This window comes from Conger conger, chromosome 15 (genome assembly GCF_963514075.1).
Source record: "Conger conger chromosome 15, fConCon1.1, whole genome shotgun sequence".
NCBI lineage: Eukaryota > Metazoa > Chordata > Actinopteri > Anguilliformes > Congridae > Conger > Conger conger.
Window position 1 is genome coordinate 23,563,825 of NC_083774.1, and position 17,993 is coordinate 23,581,817.

The window sequence follows — 17,993 nt, forward strand, 5'->3', positions numbered from 1 at the left end:
CAGACACACAGGCATACACATACACAAATCCATTATTGTTAATTTAATTCTTATACAATTTTACAAAGCTAAAATGTATATTCTCAAGAAAATATGCGAGGAGTTCCACGAACACATTCTTTCCGCGGGCGAAATATCTCTGTTTATAATATTATCTTGTATTTCTCAGTATAGCCACTAGATGGTAGCGTCTTATAAAATTATGCGATTGCTCAACCACAAATTTACTCAATGTGATTAACCTTCTTTGTTAAAAAGGCTAGAAAGCACATAAAATGTTGCTCAAATGCATTATTTTCTTGGGCGATGTGGCTTTTGCAGTGGACCTAAGGGATATTTAAACAAAGAAGGATGTTTTCAGTCCCATCGCCGAATGATAATGCATAATTAGTATATGCAAGGCTTTTATCATAACTTCAGGTAAACTGATAAAATTCCTGCAAGATATAGAATCAGCTGCACAGAGAAATGCCTTCTAATTTGAGAATATAAATTCAATAATATTGATCTAGTTGGATCAAACCTTGCCCTGGATATATTGTATATCGTTATCAGAGAAGACGAAGTGCTTGCAGACTCCTGTGACTTGTGCTTCCTTGCTAACAGAAATCTACAGTGAATGTCTAAGAAACAATACAAGGTCAAAATAGACCACCATTGTTCTGAATGCAGTTCCTCACCCAAAATAAGGGGGCGCTATTGAGACCACAAGCAGTAGACATTGGAACCGGCGTCCATTAGCCGGGCTAACCGCAGACAAAGGCAGATGCTGCTGCATTTGAAATGCCTTTTGATATTTTATAAGGTCACCACCAGCATTCTCTCTACCTGTGAGTGAACGACAGAGTTTGCCCCCAAAAAACTGTATCACAGAGTGTGAGGTCACTCCGACTACAAACCAACGAATCACACCACCCGCTGATTACACGGATGGAACCTGATGTTGTCGTGACTTTTTATTTTCCGCCTGTCAAGGACCTCAGAGATGCGCCCGGAAGGAACGCCCTTCCCTGTGACTCTCCCATCAGCCCTTTTGTAGCTGTGCCATTTCCTGATTGGTCAAGGTTGTATTTGACTGACTGAAGGGGACTGGTCTGCGGCCCTGGATATCCCGCTCCGTGGCTGTGCTGTGAGCTGGGAGCAGGGGGCCGTCACTAGCCCCATTGTTCTCCACAGCACACCAGGGCCCATTGTGCCATCAACCCGACCCCTTTCAGACATCCTGCACTGAATGACACACGCATTTAACCCCCCAAATCTATCACGCAGGCGTGTACACACACGTGCATTTAACCCCCCAAATCTATCACGCAGGCGTGTACACACACGTGCATTTAACCCCCCAAATCTAACATGAGGCATGTACACACAGGTGCATTTAACCCCCCAAATCTAACATGAGGCATGTACACACACGTGCATTTAACCCCGCAAATCTAACACGCAGCATACAAGCATACACACCAATTACATGCACCCACACAAAGATGGACAGATGCACACAAATACTGCAGGTATGCGTACACCCACCCACACATACACACCAGCACATGCATACACAACACACGTGTATTGCATCAGTGCATATATCAGTGAGGTGGCAGTGTGGAGCATGCTCTGTGTGTGTGTGTGTGTGTGTGTGTATGAGACAGTGAGGTGGCAGTGTGGAGCATGCTTGGTGCATCTCAGACTGTGGGGGGAGTGGGGTGGGGTTATTTGTAGATTTGCAGACTAGACTGGATATTGGCAGTTCCATCAGAGACAGAGAACCCTCTCCAGTACTTTTGGGAAAAATAGTGCAAAGATGTGAAACAAACTGTGCACTTAAACCCTGATCGACTGATCGATTCCACAGCTCTACCCACCAGAAGAAGATGGAGGGCGGATGTACTGAAAGAATGTGCATTGCCAAGCCCTGTGCACAGCTAGTGTAATTGAAACACTGCAAGAAAAGGGTCTTTAACCTGAAGAAGCAGATAAGATCGACCATTCTTCGTAATCTACTAGTGAATGAGCACAGCAGAAACACCTAAGGGTCTACTTTACCTTTCTGCCATTTCACACCATTCATAAATGCAGTTAACACCTGTGCTGATTTATATGACTAAACAGAGCCATGATGTAAACCCTGCCAACAGCTCACTGCTTTCATTTACTGTGCAGAAACTCTCATAGAAAAACCAACTGGACATGTGTGTATTTTATTTCAACTAGATATTAACTGAGGTCACTCAGGTCACACACCTCACACACCTGGTGCACAGGTATAGGAGCAGTGCCCCACGGGGGACTCAAACCTGTGATCTTCTGAGTCCAGGCCTGGCTTCCCTGCTGTAAACATGGCCCGCTGTTTATGGGCTATCCCGTTTAACGTGGGCAGCAGTGCTTGAGTGACTTACACAAAGGGCTTTGTTGGTGCTTTTTTTCAGTCAGTGCACGCCCATTCAGAAATTAACTCGTATAACTAGAGAAATAAAGTTGTATTACTAATGAGAGAAAGAGAAACTGGCCAAAATTAAATAAATATATTCACTGTTCTAACAATGGTGCACCTAGACATGGCTGCACACACACACACACACAGACACAGACACACAGTGGCAGACGTGCGAACACAGCGGCTGACACGTGCGCACACACACACACACACACACACACGCACACACACACACACACAGCAGCTGACGCGCACTGCGACGTTCGCGGCAAGCCGAGGGCCGACTCTCCCTCTCCTCTCCTCCCCTACGCCCTTCCTTATCTCTCTCTCTCTCTCTCCATCTCTCAGCCCACCGCTCTCTCCCCAGACCCGCACGCTGATGAGCTCCATTAGGACTGCCAGGAGGGGCGGAGTGAGAGAGGAGAGGAGAGGAGAGAGGCAGGAGGAGAGGGAGGGAGGGAGGGAGGGAAAGAGGGAGGGGGATCCTGGCTGAGCTCTTCCTGTTGTGGTAACCACGCGCACTCAATCTCTCACTGCAGCACTTGCTTCAGCGGCAGCAGCGATTGGCTTCTCCCTCTCTCTCTCTCTGCCTGCCTCTCTCTCTCTCTCTCTCTCTCTCTCTCTGCCTGCCTCTCTCTACCTCTCTCTCCCTCTCTCTCCGGCTGAAGGACCTGCGGTCACCACAGCGGCTCGTACTCTCTCTGCAGGAAGGGGACAGCGGCCGGATCCTCCCTCAGCGTTTCTGCATGACTGTCACAAAGGTAGGCAGGCAGGCGGGACGGGGTCCGCGTCGTTTTCGGGAGGGGAGCTGCTCCTCTGCGGGAGGAGGCTGCAGCAAGAGGCGAGGGAGCGGGGGGGGGCTGAAGGTGACAGGTGGAGGGGCGGAGAGGCCTGAACTCCTGAACTCAAGGGCAGGGCTGGGCAGATGGGCTGCTCACCTTTGCGCTCCGTGTCTGTGAGGGGAGGCTCTCGGTGCAGGGCAGCGTACAGTAACCAGCCGGGCCCGGCTCTGTGCTGCAGAATGTCGGCAGGACGCCTGCAGTGCGCTCCCCGGGTGAAACCTGTTATCTGTGACCGCGGCCCGAAGGCTCTGACGGGGTAACGGTAGAGCGGGAGGGAGAGAGAGATCTCCCAGGGGGAGGGAGGAGCAGGGGGGCGCTCCATCCCGTGTGCAGGACAGCTGCCGTAAGCAGATAGTGTCACCTGAGCAGAGGGAGGCTAAGCCGGAGCAGGAGCGAGGGTGTGCATGTGTGAGTGTTTGTTTTTGTGTTTGTTTGTGTGTGTGTGTGTGTGTGTGTGTGCTGCCTGACTGTGAATTTCAGCTGATGTCAGCAGCAGGCCAAATGTTCTTAATGAGTTAAAGGGCTAGAGGAGTTTCACAATGAAACTGGCGCGTTGCTCCCCACTCCAAACAGAGAATTGCCTACAACTCGAAAAAGAACCTTTGAATGCATCTACGCACACACACACACACACACACACACACACACACACACACACACACAGGCAGACACCCACCAAGCGCATGATGGGAAAACCACCAGTAATGCGAGCGTGTGACAGTCAGAGGCAATAAAAGTTGTTTTTGTAAAGGGCCTGGGCCCAAGCAGCACACACCCTGACCCTGGCAGTCTGTCCCGTGTCCCCAGCACGACGGCGCGTGTGGAAGAGCCCTCACAGGGCACAGGCTCAGCGTGTGCGTAGCGGCTGTCCTCCGTACACAGCACGAGCTCGGGGTGGCCATACAGGGGAACAGGGCAGGTGTGTTTGACTTTGCTGCCGGGCCAAAGAGGGGTCCGTACCAGGTGACTCAGCCAGAGATGGTAATGCTCATTTGTGATTGGTGGAAGCATGCACCGGAGAGGGCTTACAGGAGCACTGGGGGAAGCCTACAGGCAGGAGAGCAACTCTGTGTTTAGAGTCTGCGTGTACAGCTGTGGACTTCTAACATAACTACACATTTTTATATGTTAGCTAAATATCAGCCATAATAATGTCTAACCATGCACCTAACACTAGTATCTAAGTCATTTATATGACCGTCTGGCAGAGTATGTTTCTTGATGTGAGTGAGGACACGGAAAAAGACTACGACTCCCAGAAACCCCTTACAGCACAGCACCATTTTAAACCCAGCTCCGTATTTACTGTATAGCTTCATAAGGGACGCAGTCTATAAGCTGTACGAAGTGCAAATACATCACTTCAAGAGATTTATGTGGCAAAGAGTGGGATGGATCTACACGCTACATATAGATCTGTGGAGACACATAAATAATGGCATTGACTTATGCCCTAGGGAATGTAGCAATTATCTGTTTGAGTGAATGGGATGCATCGATGCTCCAGTGACAGACAGAGAGGGGTGAAGCTCTGGGGCTTGATGCCCGTTCAGAAGGGGTTGAGGCCGGGCACTCACAGGGACCTTGGGATAGAGGTCAGTGTTTTTTTGCTGACTGCTGAGAATGAGGTTGTGTTGTGCAGAGGTAAGGAAAGGCACTCTACCTCCCCATTATCCCGACGGCGCGGTGAAACAGTCGCGGCTCAGCTAGCGTGGACCTTGTGGCGATAAGGGGGCAGACAGGCCATGCATCATCAGTCAACAACAAAGCAAAGCAAAGCAATCACTCAGCCCCCGTACACACCGAAACAGCGTCTTCACAATGGGGCTGAAGCTAACACAGCAGCAGGCTAACCTTTTCAAAACAATTTCTTTAACTGTTGTGATTATTTGTGACAACAGAGGCTGGATTAAAGTAAAGATGATGAACCATGCTGGAAAAAAAACAACTCAAGCTAGGTTTTGAAACAGCATGTAACTGGTTGACCAGTTAGACCAGCTCCATACTCAACATGGTTTGACCAGCTCAAGCTATGTTTTGAAACAGGTGGCAGCTGGTATTTCAAGCTGGTCATAGCTGAATTTTACACCAGGGAAAAGGACTAGCGTTTGTGTGTCATCACATCAGAAATGTTTTTAAACCTTGCACAAATGCACACACACACACACACGCACACACACACACATATACACACGCACACACATATTCACAAAAGTGGGAAGATCGGAAGAGGTCTAGAGACAAATCACATTGCAGATAGAGATGTGGAACAGGGTGAAACGCTGATTGAGGAGGGAATAGATTCTTCGAGCAGACTACAGGGCTACGCCGGAGGCCTTTAATAAAGGTTGACACTGTGTGAAGTTTTCTCTCCCTCTGCGATGTTTGCGCTCATTAAATGGAGCTGTGTGAGAAAGAGCTTAAGAGTGTGTGGAGAGGTGCCCGGGGCTGTCTGGAGGTGCCGAGGCACATGTACGTTCATCTGAATCCTACTACAGGAGACACCTCATCTGACACAGCCCGACCTGAGTGGACCAGGTCCAGTCCCACTATGGAGGGCAGCACTGAGACAGGCAGAGCGGGGGGCGGGGGGCGGGGGGGACGGGATGGGTGGTGCCGGCACAGGTGGACAGAAAGGAAAGGAAACACATGGTGGTCAAAGGGCGGGGTCTTCCTCCTGGGAACGGCACGGCGCCGTGACAACCAGGAAACGGCACAATGACGGCATTTTTCCAGGAAGTCCACATTTTAACCCTTTGCAGGCTCGGGAATTGAGCAGAAGTCACTGGTGGGGTGGAGGATAGAGGAATAATATTCCAGCTACAGTGCCTAGCAGGGTATGAAGTTGGTGGGACACCCTGTTTGAGTAGCAGACTCTACCAGCAGCCTCATGTTCAGAGCGGACCCACACTAATGATGGCTGTGCAGCTGTTTCTGTGAACATTTGTGCTGTGTGTGAATGCTTTCATATACTGTATGAGGAACAGAATTAAACTTGTGTGTGCCTTTATGTATGGTACTGGGTGGGTGGTTTCTGTTTTTCATATGAATAGCACAACTATAAACAACGGCAACAGTGGCTCTGTCTGTGTATATGTATATGTATGTGTGTACTTGTGTCTGTGTATGTGTGTGCATGTATTCATGCCTGTACATTCTTGTGTGTGTGTGTATGTGTGTGCATACATGCCTGTGCATGTGTGTGTGTATATTCATGGCTGTGTGTGTGTGTGTGTGTGTGTATTCATGCCTGTGCGTGTGTGTGTGTATATTCATGGCTGTGTGCGTGTGTGTATATTCATGCCTGTGTGTGTGTGTGTGTGTGTGTGTGTGTGTTGCTGGCTGGACTCCACGGAGGGGAGAGACCCTGCACTGTTCTGGCTCCCTGCAGATCAGTAACCCAGTGAACTCCCCACAATCTGCTGGCCGGCATAAGCACAGGCCAATAAACGCAGGGCTCCCACTACTCCGCCGTTACCCACGGCAACCCTGCGGGAACCCTTAGCCCGGGCCGAGTTTCTGCGACTCAGGGGGGGAAGGAAATAAGAGACACGTCCCGAGGGCTCATGGCTGGGGGGGGGGGCGGTGTCCCTTCCAGAGGTCAGAGGTCGTGCAGAGCCGAGGACCGCCGCTGCTCAGAGTGGTCATGGGAGCATCGGGTTCTTTTGCGTTTGAAATTCAGACCGGCGGCCAAACCAGCAGGCACCCTTATGAAGGGAGCGAAATGCAGAGCGTAGCCCTGCATGGGAGATCGCCACAGGCAAGCAGACAGCACTAAACAGGCTTCATATTAACCACCAGCCACACTGCTCCTCTGTTTCTGCCGCAGGGGAGATGGTGTAAAAGAGCGATCATGAGGAAGGGATTTGAGCTCGACCAACTGATGCTGTGCAGCTCTCTTTTTTAATGGGCTGATAGGGCTGTGCATTGATTAAGAAGTGCTCTGGAAGGAGGATCGATGTGTGTGTATACATGTGTGTATGCCTGTGTGTGTGTGTGTGTGTGTGTGTATGTGTGCGTATGCGTGTTTTTGTGCCTGTGTGTCTGCATGTGTGTGTGTGTGTGTGTGGGTGGGTGTGGTACCTTTACACTGGCAGATGGGGCAGTAGCATTGTGGAGACCTACTGCAGAGTACTGAAGGGTAAGGGGTAGTACAGCTTAGTTGGAGATAGTAGGCAAGTGCTGGTGGATGTCATTATCTCCGCCTGAGACAGCAGCTTTAAGCAGCCACTAGGGACCAGAGCCCTGACCCCGCCTCAAGGGAGTCCCTCTAGTTAACCTCTAACCCTCTCTCCCTGAGGATTATATTATTGCAGGAACTCACACACACACACATACACACATATGAAACCTCCCTTGAACAGCAACAGATGACCACTGAATTCAATTAAAGATGAATAATAGTAAGAACAGCTGTGACAGTCACACCAAGAAAGTGGTAGCAGCCAACGCAGGGACACAGGAGCAGTGTGGGGACACAGGAGCGGTGTGTGAGGGTACACAGGAGCAGTGTGGGGACACAGGAGCAGTGTGTGGACACAGGAGCAGTGTGGGGACACAGGAGCAGTGTGTGGACACAGGAGCAGTGTGTGAGGGTACACAGGAGCAGTGTGGGGACACAGGAGCGGTGTGTGAGGACACAGGAACAGTGTGTGGGGGCACAGGAGCAGTGTGTGGACACAGGAGCAGTGTGTGGGGACACAGGAGCGGTGTGTGAGGGTACACAGGAGCAGTGTGGGGACACAGGAGCAGTGTGTGGACACAGGAGCAGTGTGTGGGGACACAGGAGCGGTGTGTGAGGACACAGGAGCGGTGTGTGAGGACACAGGAGCAGTGTGTGGGGACACAGGAGCAGTGTGTGGACACAGGAGCGGTGTGTGTGGACACAGGAGCAGTGTGTGGACACAGGAGCGGTGTGTGTGGACACAGGAGCAGTGTGTGGACACAGGAGCGGTGTGTGTGGACACAGGAGCAGTGTGTGGGGACACAGGAGCGGTGTGTGAGGACACAGGAGCGGTGTGTGGGGACACAGGAGCAGTGTGTGGGGACACAGGAGCGGTGTGTGGGGACACAGGAGCAGTGTGTGGGGACACAGGAGCAGTGTGTGGGGACACAGGAGCGGTGTGTGGGGACACAGGAGCAGTGTGTGGGGACACAGGAGCGGTGTGTGGGGACACAGGAGCAGTGTGTATGGACACAGGAGCGGTGTGTGTGGACACAGGAGCGGTGTCTGAAGACACAGGAGCGGTGTCTGAAGACACAGGAGCGGTGTCTGAGGACACAGGGTCAGCACTTTCCATGGTATCAGCTTCCTGATGGGTGACGTATGCCCTCCAGACAGGCAGACAATCAAGCTCTTTTAATGCTAGGTGTTGTGCACAGAGAAAATGTCCATGTTTGAAGTTGTTGGCATGGTTCAGTGTCACTTTCCAGAGACATTCTCACCACAAGGCTCATCAATGGTTGGTCAACATATAACCCACAGGTCCAGCTGAAGGTTTAAGTTTGTTTGACATCAGTAATCGTGCTCCAGCAAAGTCATTAAAGAACTGCCCCACAAGAATGGAGTGGGAAACCATTTAGACAGGGATAGCAGTCCACATCTGACCCAGCTCTGGGAAATGGCTGTACAAGTTTGACTGGACTTTCCTACCATACCTGATCAGTCCAGAGGCAGTGCAAACAACAAAATAAATCTTAAATAATCAAACAGAACATAATATTAAAGCTACATGGCACATTCACAGCTGACCCTGGTTTTGGAGTTATCACCAGTGGTGTATATGCTACAAATAATCCAATATCAATAAGGGAACATGGATTATGACTGAGCTATGGGCTACGGTATTCATCTACCCATTCAGATGCTTCACTATACTCAGGCTGATGCATTAACCTGCATCTCCAGTGCAGTCCTAGCAACCCAATGTCCTAATGTTCACATGAACCTACTACTGAGGGAAGCCAGCTCTGGACAAATGAGAGATTACGATTTCTTGTTTTTCTCCCTTTATTATGAAGGGGTGAATAAAAAAGTTGTAAGAAAACCACAAAAATGCATTCATTCTCCTGAAAGAGCATTCAGAGGAGATGAGATCACTGCCTGCAGACTGTCTGCCAATCAGCTCACAGCAGTGTGTGTGTGTGTGTGTGTGTGTGTGTGTGTGTGAGTGTGTGTGTGTGTGTGTGTGTGTGTGTGTGTGTGCACTGCTGTGCTACATACTGCACTTTTACCACCACTAATGTAGTCTACAATACAAAATTTCATAGTAAGTTTACAGTCATCCATTCAGGCGTGACTATCTCCTCAGCCTTTCCTCCAGACTCCTGGCTCATATGGCGCTGTGAGGATGTGGCATCGCTGCTGAGGCGCGCCGGGAGAGCAGGGGTGGCGAGGGAGGGCCCGGAGGGAAGGAGAAAAAGAGAACGTGTCAGTTATAAATATCGCCGCGCGGAGAGTGCCACTCTAAACGGCCGTCTGTTACGACGGGTCCGCTTCCTGTTTGGGCAGAGATTCCGTGCCGGTGTTGTCATGGAGAGAGTGTGTCAGCGCTCTGGGCCGAGTGCGGCGCGGTGAATGGGCGCATTGATGGAGGGATTCTCGCCGGGCGAGCGTGCCAGCCTCCCGCCGCAGAGACTCCCCTCTGCGCCTCCCTCGGGAGCTTCGGACAGGCTGACCGCCGCGGTGGAGGAGAGACTCCCCCTCTGCCAGGCACGGTGGCCGGTCCACACTGCGTGGGTGGTGGGCAGTGCGGGGGTGGTCACTGGGGGGGGGGGGGGGGGGGGGGTTGATAAGTGGGCGGCTGTCAGAAAGGATCTGAAGGCTTCAGAAGATGAGGGTGTTCTGGAGATGCTTCTATCTGTGAGAATCGTTTCACTATTACGCAATCGCACTACTGCAGCTCTGTGGAGATTCATTCAGTGTTTTTCTCCCTTAAAGGGCAGCACATTACCAGATACTGTGATGGACAACTGAAAAACAGCAACTATCTGACAAAAGCAAAAGAGAACAATCAAAGTGCTACTCTCAACAGAGAAGATATGCAGGGACTTAATTGGTCAGATTTTCCCTCCAGTCATTTCTATGAGTGCACCATACTAGGTCTCTCTTCTGGAGCCTAAAGGGCCAGCAAGATAACAATGATGGTCAGCAAGACTACGCCACAGGCACAAGATGCAACGACATCGCAATTTTACACCAATCGAGTCAGTTACTGAAGTCAAGTCAGTTAATGATAGCCCATCTGAATCTGCACACCCTATCAGAAATAGAGCGGGACATTCATGGAATATAGATAAAGTATCTGGTGTCAGTAATGTAATGCCCATTCCACAATTAAGGCAACGGAAACCGTTTTCAGGCTTCCAGGAAAGCAGCAGGTTCACAGTCATGGATTCAGTGAAACCTGCCCCCGCACACCTACCTGTCGACCCCCCTGCCGAAATCATATCAGTAAATGACACTGGGGTCCAATAAAATGTCTGCTCTGCTGGTACATGAGTTATGCAAGAGGAAGGCCTCTCAGACCAGCTCTGCTCAACTCATTTTCATAGCTCCAACTCTCGCTATCTGGGAGCAGGGGGTCATTCCTCAGACCTGGGAATATGCATCGTCTCTCCTGGTCTGGATTTATTAAAATGTCAGGGGTTCACGGTTTATGGTCGTACAGGAAACGTTCCATTGAAGCAGCATCCACACAGAAGATTTATACTGCAGGAGGGGGGAAACGCGAGGGTAACGTATCATTGGTCAAGCAGGAAGAGCAGACCCCCACGCAGAATTAACAAAAGGAAGAGAAACCCACTGGGGTGTCTTCAGTCTCAGGAAAAGGATTCTCACAGAAAACTGTAGGGGAGGGGAGTCTCTCATTCAGATAGTTGGCTGCAAATGCTTCTCATGAGCAAGTGTTTACACATGCTGTATAAAAGCACATTTAAGATAGTGCCTGGAATCGAAGGCCCTACTTAGGGGACAAAATTTGTCGAAGCTAAAAGCCTGCACCCACGCATACACCCCCCACCCCGGGACACCGTCGGGGCTGCCTAGGCCTGTCTTACTGTTGGAGCTGATGTTGTAGTGAGGCTGGAGCCTGACATTGATAACCAAGGGGGGGTGTGACGTCATAATTACAGACCCCCAATTGCTGTGAGTCACAGATCTAGCAGGCCGCAGCTGCCACTGGTAGTGTTGTGTAACCAGGGTGTGAGGTGCGGAGCGGTCACTCAAAAATGGGCACCTTGTGAAAGCTGAGGGAGAGGGGGAAGTGTACGGGATCCAATGGGACACAGAGTGAGTGGGTGTGCGAGAGAGAGAGTGGGAGAGAGAGTGTGTGGGAGAGGGGGAAGTGTACAGGGTCCAATGGGAGACAGAGAGTGTGAGTAAGAGAGAGAGCGATAGAGACAGAGATAAAGAAAAGGGGGGAGGGGGTGGTGAGTACCCGTGATTGGGGGTGAGGGGTTGACAGTGGCACTCGGAAACTGGCAGAGGTAGCAGCACCGCCCACGCTCCTCTCCTGGAGGAGCAGGAATTGACTCATTTTTTCGGCTGCCATCTGTTTCAGCGCGCCCTTGTTCCCGTGTAAACACTTTCATTTATATGGGTGGCTGGGCTCTCTGCAATCTGTGTGCCACTCAGGATTAGACCTGCCTAAATTACATGCTGTTCGCCAGGCGCGATCGGTCCCTTCACCCCAGCAGCAACGATACCTCTCCCGTGGCAGCAAAATAGAGGGGCTGCCTTTAGGAAAAGCCCGTCGGCTCTCATTCCAGCGGAGTGCTCACATATAGGCTGTATCCTGCGCCGCATCTGTGCGTATTGTGCATTGTTCCAGAGCAGCTGTGTGTGTATGGGGCCTGTGTGTGGGGCTACTCTCCCCCACACAGTGAGGCTCTGTGTGTCTCAGAGGAGCAGACAGATCCTCTTTTTGGGGACGTCCCCATGCAGAATCGGTCGGTCACACACACGGCTCGTGGGGACGTTTTGCGCTGATGGGTCTCGAGCGCACGCTGGGGCCCGACTCCCACCGTGTAATCCAGTTACAGACAGAAAAGTGTGTCAGCTTCGCAAAGTAGGGGTTGTTAAGCTTATCCCCCCATCTCTCTCTCTCTCTCTCGCTTCCTTTCTGTTTAAAGTGTGGAAATGCCATAAGCCATGCTTTAAACGCCTCCTTAATTAATTTCAGGACATTTAAGCTACTACAGCAGCTTAAAATTAAATATAAACCGTGTAAATATATAGAACACAGTGGACATTGTCACAAATTTGCCTTTTTTGCTGTTATCTAGCACTTTGGATCATATTCAAAACAATGAATATGAGGTTAAAGTAGAGACCGTCAGCTATTATTTTCAGGTATTTACATCCAAATCATGTGAACCATGTAGGAAAAGTGGCCCTTTTTATACAGTATCACTGTCCAAATACTTACTAACTGCACTGTATGAAATATACAAAGTGTATACTCGCGCACACACACCTATCCTGCATACCCAGCATACTATCCACATTTGAGATATTACCTTAAGAAAACAAGAGAGATTAAAAAAGAAATAAATGGGAAGCTACCCCGCGCATATGAAAGGTTATCTTGAGGCGGAATAAATCCATACAATCTTCCATAAAGATAAATGATCTCTCAGCGATAAATACATAAGCTCCTTCAGGAGCACTTCTGTTCCGCGGCAAACCCCGGCTTCAGAGCAATATCGTTTAGAATGGCTGACGCGGCTCCATTTCCTGCTGCGTTTGGGCTCGCTTCCTAGAAGTGGCGAAGTCAGCCCGTGGGTGAACACGATTGCTCCCTGAAATCCTTCTCTCAGCTCTTCTCTTCAGGGGGGCATTGCGGATGCGGGATACGAAAGGATAGCGCTGTTTACCCCAGTCCTATTATCTCCTAGTCATGAGCTGCTGATCTGATAATAAGCAGCGTGTTAATATTGGGCTTTTAGTCGCGTCTCATTTGCGCCTATACGCGCTGAAGATGAGGTTCGCCAGAGACGCCCGCATTAGTGCGGTGCTTTCCGAACGGCGTGTCTGTGGGGGGAAATACGAAAACGAGAGCAAAGCGTGAGGGCTGTAATTGGGAGCCCCAGGCTATGAACACATTCGGCTGCTCTCGCTGTTTAATGTCCGCAGGGTTTATTGTTCCTTGCAAACAGATTAGAGCGCTGGAAATGCCTTACACTGCCTCTTGTGAAAACTGCCTCTTGTGATAAAAAAGTCAGCACAGAAATTCCCATTGAATATGACCATCTGCGTTCTCACCATATCCCTATGGCAACACAGTGGGGATGTCCGTTTCAAAACCCTCAGCACAATGAAATCAAGATTTGACAGAGGTCTTTGGAAATATTCCCTTTTCGCTCATTGAAATGCACAGTGCCTTTCAAGTATGAATAAAAATTAACACTGTATATATTAATAAGCATGGACTTTAATTTGGCATGCAAGAAAATACATTTCCTGTTTCCAAGGCTAATACTGTCACAGGCCAGAATATGACTATGAAGACAAAGCACCTACCAAGTATATCATGTACTTTCAAGCATATTTCCTCAGCGTATACTTTCTAACTGAGAATCAAAATAATCCATCACAGTTGATCTGTGAGAATACTTATTCTGTTTGATCACCACATTATTTTGAAGGTTAGGCAATCATTTACTTAATTACTGGAACCGTGTTATTCTGCTTTGTTTCCATGAAACTGAGCCCACACTAACAAAAACATTCCCTCCCCAGCCCTCTAATTAGAAACACATTTTCAAGCTTTTCTTAATTTATTTATTTATTTCTCCCTAATCTGTAATGGCGTCCAAAATCACAGAAAAGCAACCAAAGCTCTGTGGTAATCTGGTAGGCCGATATGAAGATTAAGGCACTTCACACAAAGGAAAACAAACCGCGGCCACACAAGCTCACCACTAGCGCTTGCGCAATGCCATCAGCCCGTTCTCCCACTGTTATTGTTTTTCAAGGGGAAATAAAATCAATATACACTCTCAGATAGAAGCCAGCTGAGAAGCATGTGGTTCTGCATTCCAGCGCAGAATTCCTTGGCTCTTCCCTCTCTGTGGCCGTGGTCGTGTTTGCCAGCCACAGCTCTCCAAGCCAACTCCTTTATTTTCTCAGAGAATTATTTTTGGACGGGAGAGAGACAGATCAGCCAAAGGAGAAATTCCACCCCCAAGATAAAAGTCTTCATATTTTGATAGATTTATATTCAATCCAAGTGTCAGTTTTTCATTTTGCGATGAGTTGGGCAGTAGTTTCATGCAAATATTTTATCTCATAATATAGACAAAGTGGACTTCGAAATCCTTGCTGGCCAGTTTATACTGCAGGCTTTCACTTGAAATGAGCATCTGCTCTGGCAAAGAATTTGTACTTAGTCATGCACAGCTCTTCACTCTTCTGCTCTGTGCAGACACATTCCACCTGGAGATGGAAGTGAGGGAGTTTTTTTTGTATGGATTTATTCATTCATTTGCTTCTCTTGAAAATAGGGCCGAGGTCATGACAGAACTAACAAAATAATATTTCTGTCAGGTCACTTAACTTGTCCTTTCTTTGAGGCAGTTAACTCCATAACGTCACTATCCCCCTCACATATTCACAGCATTCCCCATTACAGAGCCTACTCACAGATTTGTCCAAATTACTAGCAGAATGATTAGACTCTAAAGGCAGTTCAGAAAAGTCTAATTGATACAAATTACCCAATAGCCTCTCTAGCTATTAGCAGCATGTTCTAGTGGTGTTAGTGAGGATCCTGCCATGATAATTTAAAAACCTATTATCTCATTCCCCACCGCGGATTCTGTCCAGGTCGTGTCTAAAAACCCATTATCTCTGAACAGAGGAATTGTGTAGGATTAGGATTAAATCTTATCAAACATGGAATGAACAATTATTTTTAATGATCTATCCCTTTCCATGAAAATCCTTTTCACTCAGAGTCAAAAGATCCAAGGAATCAACACTGTGTCAGATACACTCAGTGAGCACTTTATTATGAAGACCTGGACATCAGCTTGTTAATGCAAATATTGAATCAGCCAATAATGTGGCAGCAACTAAATGCATAAAAGCATTCAGACATGGCCAAGAGGTTCAGCTGTTTTTCAGACCAAATGTCAGAATGGGGAAGTGATCTAAGTGACTTTGACCATGGAATGATTGTTGGTGCCAGAAATGGTGGTTAATGAGAGAGGTCAGAGGAGAATGGCCAGACTGGTTGAAGCTTACAGGAAGGTGACAGTAATGCAAGTAACCACACATTATGCAAAATATATGCAGAAGAGCATCTCTGAACACAAAATGCGTCAAACCTCTTAAGTGGATACCAGCAGAGGACCAATAAGTCTAAAGAAAAGTCTAATAAAGGCCTAATAAAGAGCCCACTGAGTACACATGAACAGTAACAGATCAGCTCCCACTGTATCTGGTTAAAACCAGTGTGTGTGTGTGTGTGCCTGCGTGTGTGTGTGCATGTCTGTGTGTGTATGTGTGTTTGTGTGCCTGTGTGTGTGTGCGTGTGTGTGCCTGTGTGTATGTGCATGTGTGTGTTTGTGTGTGCGCGTGTCTGTGTGTGTATGTGTGTTTGTGTGCCTGTGTGTGTGTGCGTGTGCATGTGTGCGCGTGTCTGTGTGTGTATGTGTGTTTGTGTGCCTGTTTGTGTGTGCGTGTGCATGTGTGCGTGTGTGTGTGCGTGTCTGTGTGTGTATGTGTGTTTGTGTGCCTGTGTGTGTGCGCGTGTGTGTGCCTGTGTGTATGTGCATGTGTGTGTTTGTGTGCGCGCGTGTCTGTGTGTGTATGTGTGTTTGTGTGCCTGTGTGTGTGTGCGTGTGCATGTGTGTGCGTGTCTGTGTGTGTATGTGTGTTTGTGTGCCTGTTTGTGTGTGCGTGTGCATGTGTGTGCGTGTGTGTGTGCATATAATGTGCAGCAGCTCAGACAGGCCTGCAGGCTCAGACAGACAGGGAGCCAGGTGCAGCTCAGTAGACCTGACCCTGTGCAACAAGGGAAGAAAGAAAGAAACAAGAATGAAGCCATCCACAGGGACAACATGGCAAACCAATCATAACAGAAGAACAAACTCAACTCAGGCTGCACAAAGAGAGGCCGTTTTAAAAGAAAGCTGATAAGAGAGAGACTGCAGATACGGCAGGAGAGTCAGGCCATTCGAACACGCTGACTCTTCATCAGTTATCTTAAGCAGGGGAAATATAAGCAACGCCAGGCTGTCTGTTCTCATCCGGCCAGCCTGGCAAGCACATCGCTAGCGTGATCACACCGTTTGTGCTGCAGCAGTGAAAGCTCTGTTTCAGTGTGAAAGGCAGACCGATCAAAAACTACGGCGATTACAAACATTTCTCAAGGCAAGCGGTATTGGGCCCTTGGACGACAGCGGCTGAGGGAGAGAACAGCCTGGATCGAGCAGGTGTTGGAGGAAAAGCGAGGGAAAACATGGCCGTTGTGTAAGAATGACTATTTCAGGAACGAAAGGCCAGATTAAAAACTCTCCACCCAGGAGATTAATGAAAAGAGAGCCGTGCCATGTGACTGGGGCTGAAAGTAGGACAGATCAGGGAAGTGTGAAAGAACAATCGACAGGTTGATGAGGAGGGACTCAATGCGTTCGCTCATGATGGCTCTGAAGCTGCGTATATGGTGTTCTGCCCAGTACAGGACCAGCAAATGGACACAGCAATGAATAGACACAGTTCTCTGCTAATGTCGATGGATTCATGTTACATATGAATATACTTTTGATGAAATGGAAATCATAATAGGAGACTCCTATCCTGGGAAAGCAATTTCCCCCTCTGGACAAAAGGCCACCCATGTGGACTAGAAATTAAGTAATGGGTGAAATTCACTGAACTACTGGGAAAAAAGTCATCTGAAATACACTCCAACAGAATCAAAGGACACTGGCAACTGTTCCACTCCCATTTTCCGTGCACTCAGACATGCGACACACAGACCCCCACACAGCAGTCACACACAGACACACAGTTTCGCAAAATACACATTTCCAAAAGAGCTATTCAACTCCAGCAATAGACGAAAGAAGTGATGTTTTAATTTTGCATATTTAGTCATGTTGTAAAAACCCGAATCGAAGCGGTGGTTCCTTGACCGTGAACGTGGGCGGTGAGATGGCTCCTCTCTCAGTCTGACAGCCACCCCCTCAGTGCACAGCTGAAGTGAACAAAGCGCTGTCATAATGACTGAGCTCTTCCTCTGTGTTAGGATGATGGCTAAACTGGCAACAGCTGTAACACACAAGGACTCGCGGTGTTAGTATTCTACAGAGGGACTAAGGGGACTCACGGTGTTAGTATTCTACACAGGGACTAAGGGGACTCAGGGTGTTAGTATTCTACACAGGGACTAAGAGGACTCTGGGTGTTAGTATTCTACAGAGGGACTAAGGGGACTCTGGGTGTTAGTATTCTACAGAGGGACTAAGGGGACTCTGGGTGTTAGTATTCTACAGAGGGACTAAGAGGACTCTGGGTGTTAGTATTCTACAGAGGGACTAAGGGGACTCTGGGTGTTAGTATTCTACACAGGGACTAAGAGGACTCTGGGTGTTAGTATTCTACAGAGGGACTAAGGGGACTCTGGGTGTTAGTATTCTACAGAGGGACTAAGGGGACTCTGGGTGTTAGTATTCTACAGAGGGACTAAGGGGACTCTGGGTGTTAG

General features: G+C 48.8%; 1 protein-coding gene and 1 long non-coding RNA gene across 3 annotated transcripts in view; one reads left to right on the forward strand and one right to left on the reverse strand.

Moving 5' to 3' along the window:
- The first annotated feature begins 2,932 nt into the window (after window positions 1-2,932).
- The window catches only part of coro2bb (coronin, actin binding protein, 2Bb), a 51,982-nt gene continuing 36,921 nt past the window's right edge, over window positions 2,933-17,993 (forward strand). The window contains exon 1 of the mRNA XM_061221486.1: window positions 2,933-3,198. Coding sequence (XP_061077470.1) covers window positions 3,184-3,198 — 15 coding nt within the window. The 5' untranslated portion in view covers window positions 2,933-3,183. The remainder of the gene's footprint in view (window positions 3,199-17,993) is intronic.
- LOC133111289 (uncharacterized) overlaps window positions 9,442-17,993 on the reverse strand; it is a 49,593-nt gene continuing 41,041 nt past the window's right edge. For both annotated transcript variants that reach the window (XR_009704976.1, XR_009704975.1), the window contains one exon: window positions 9,442-9,640. This is a non-coding gene — a long non-coding RNA (uncharacterized LOC133111289). The remainder of the gene's footprint in view (window positions 9,641-17,993) is intronic.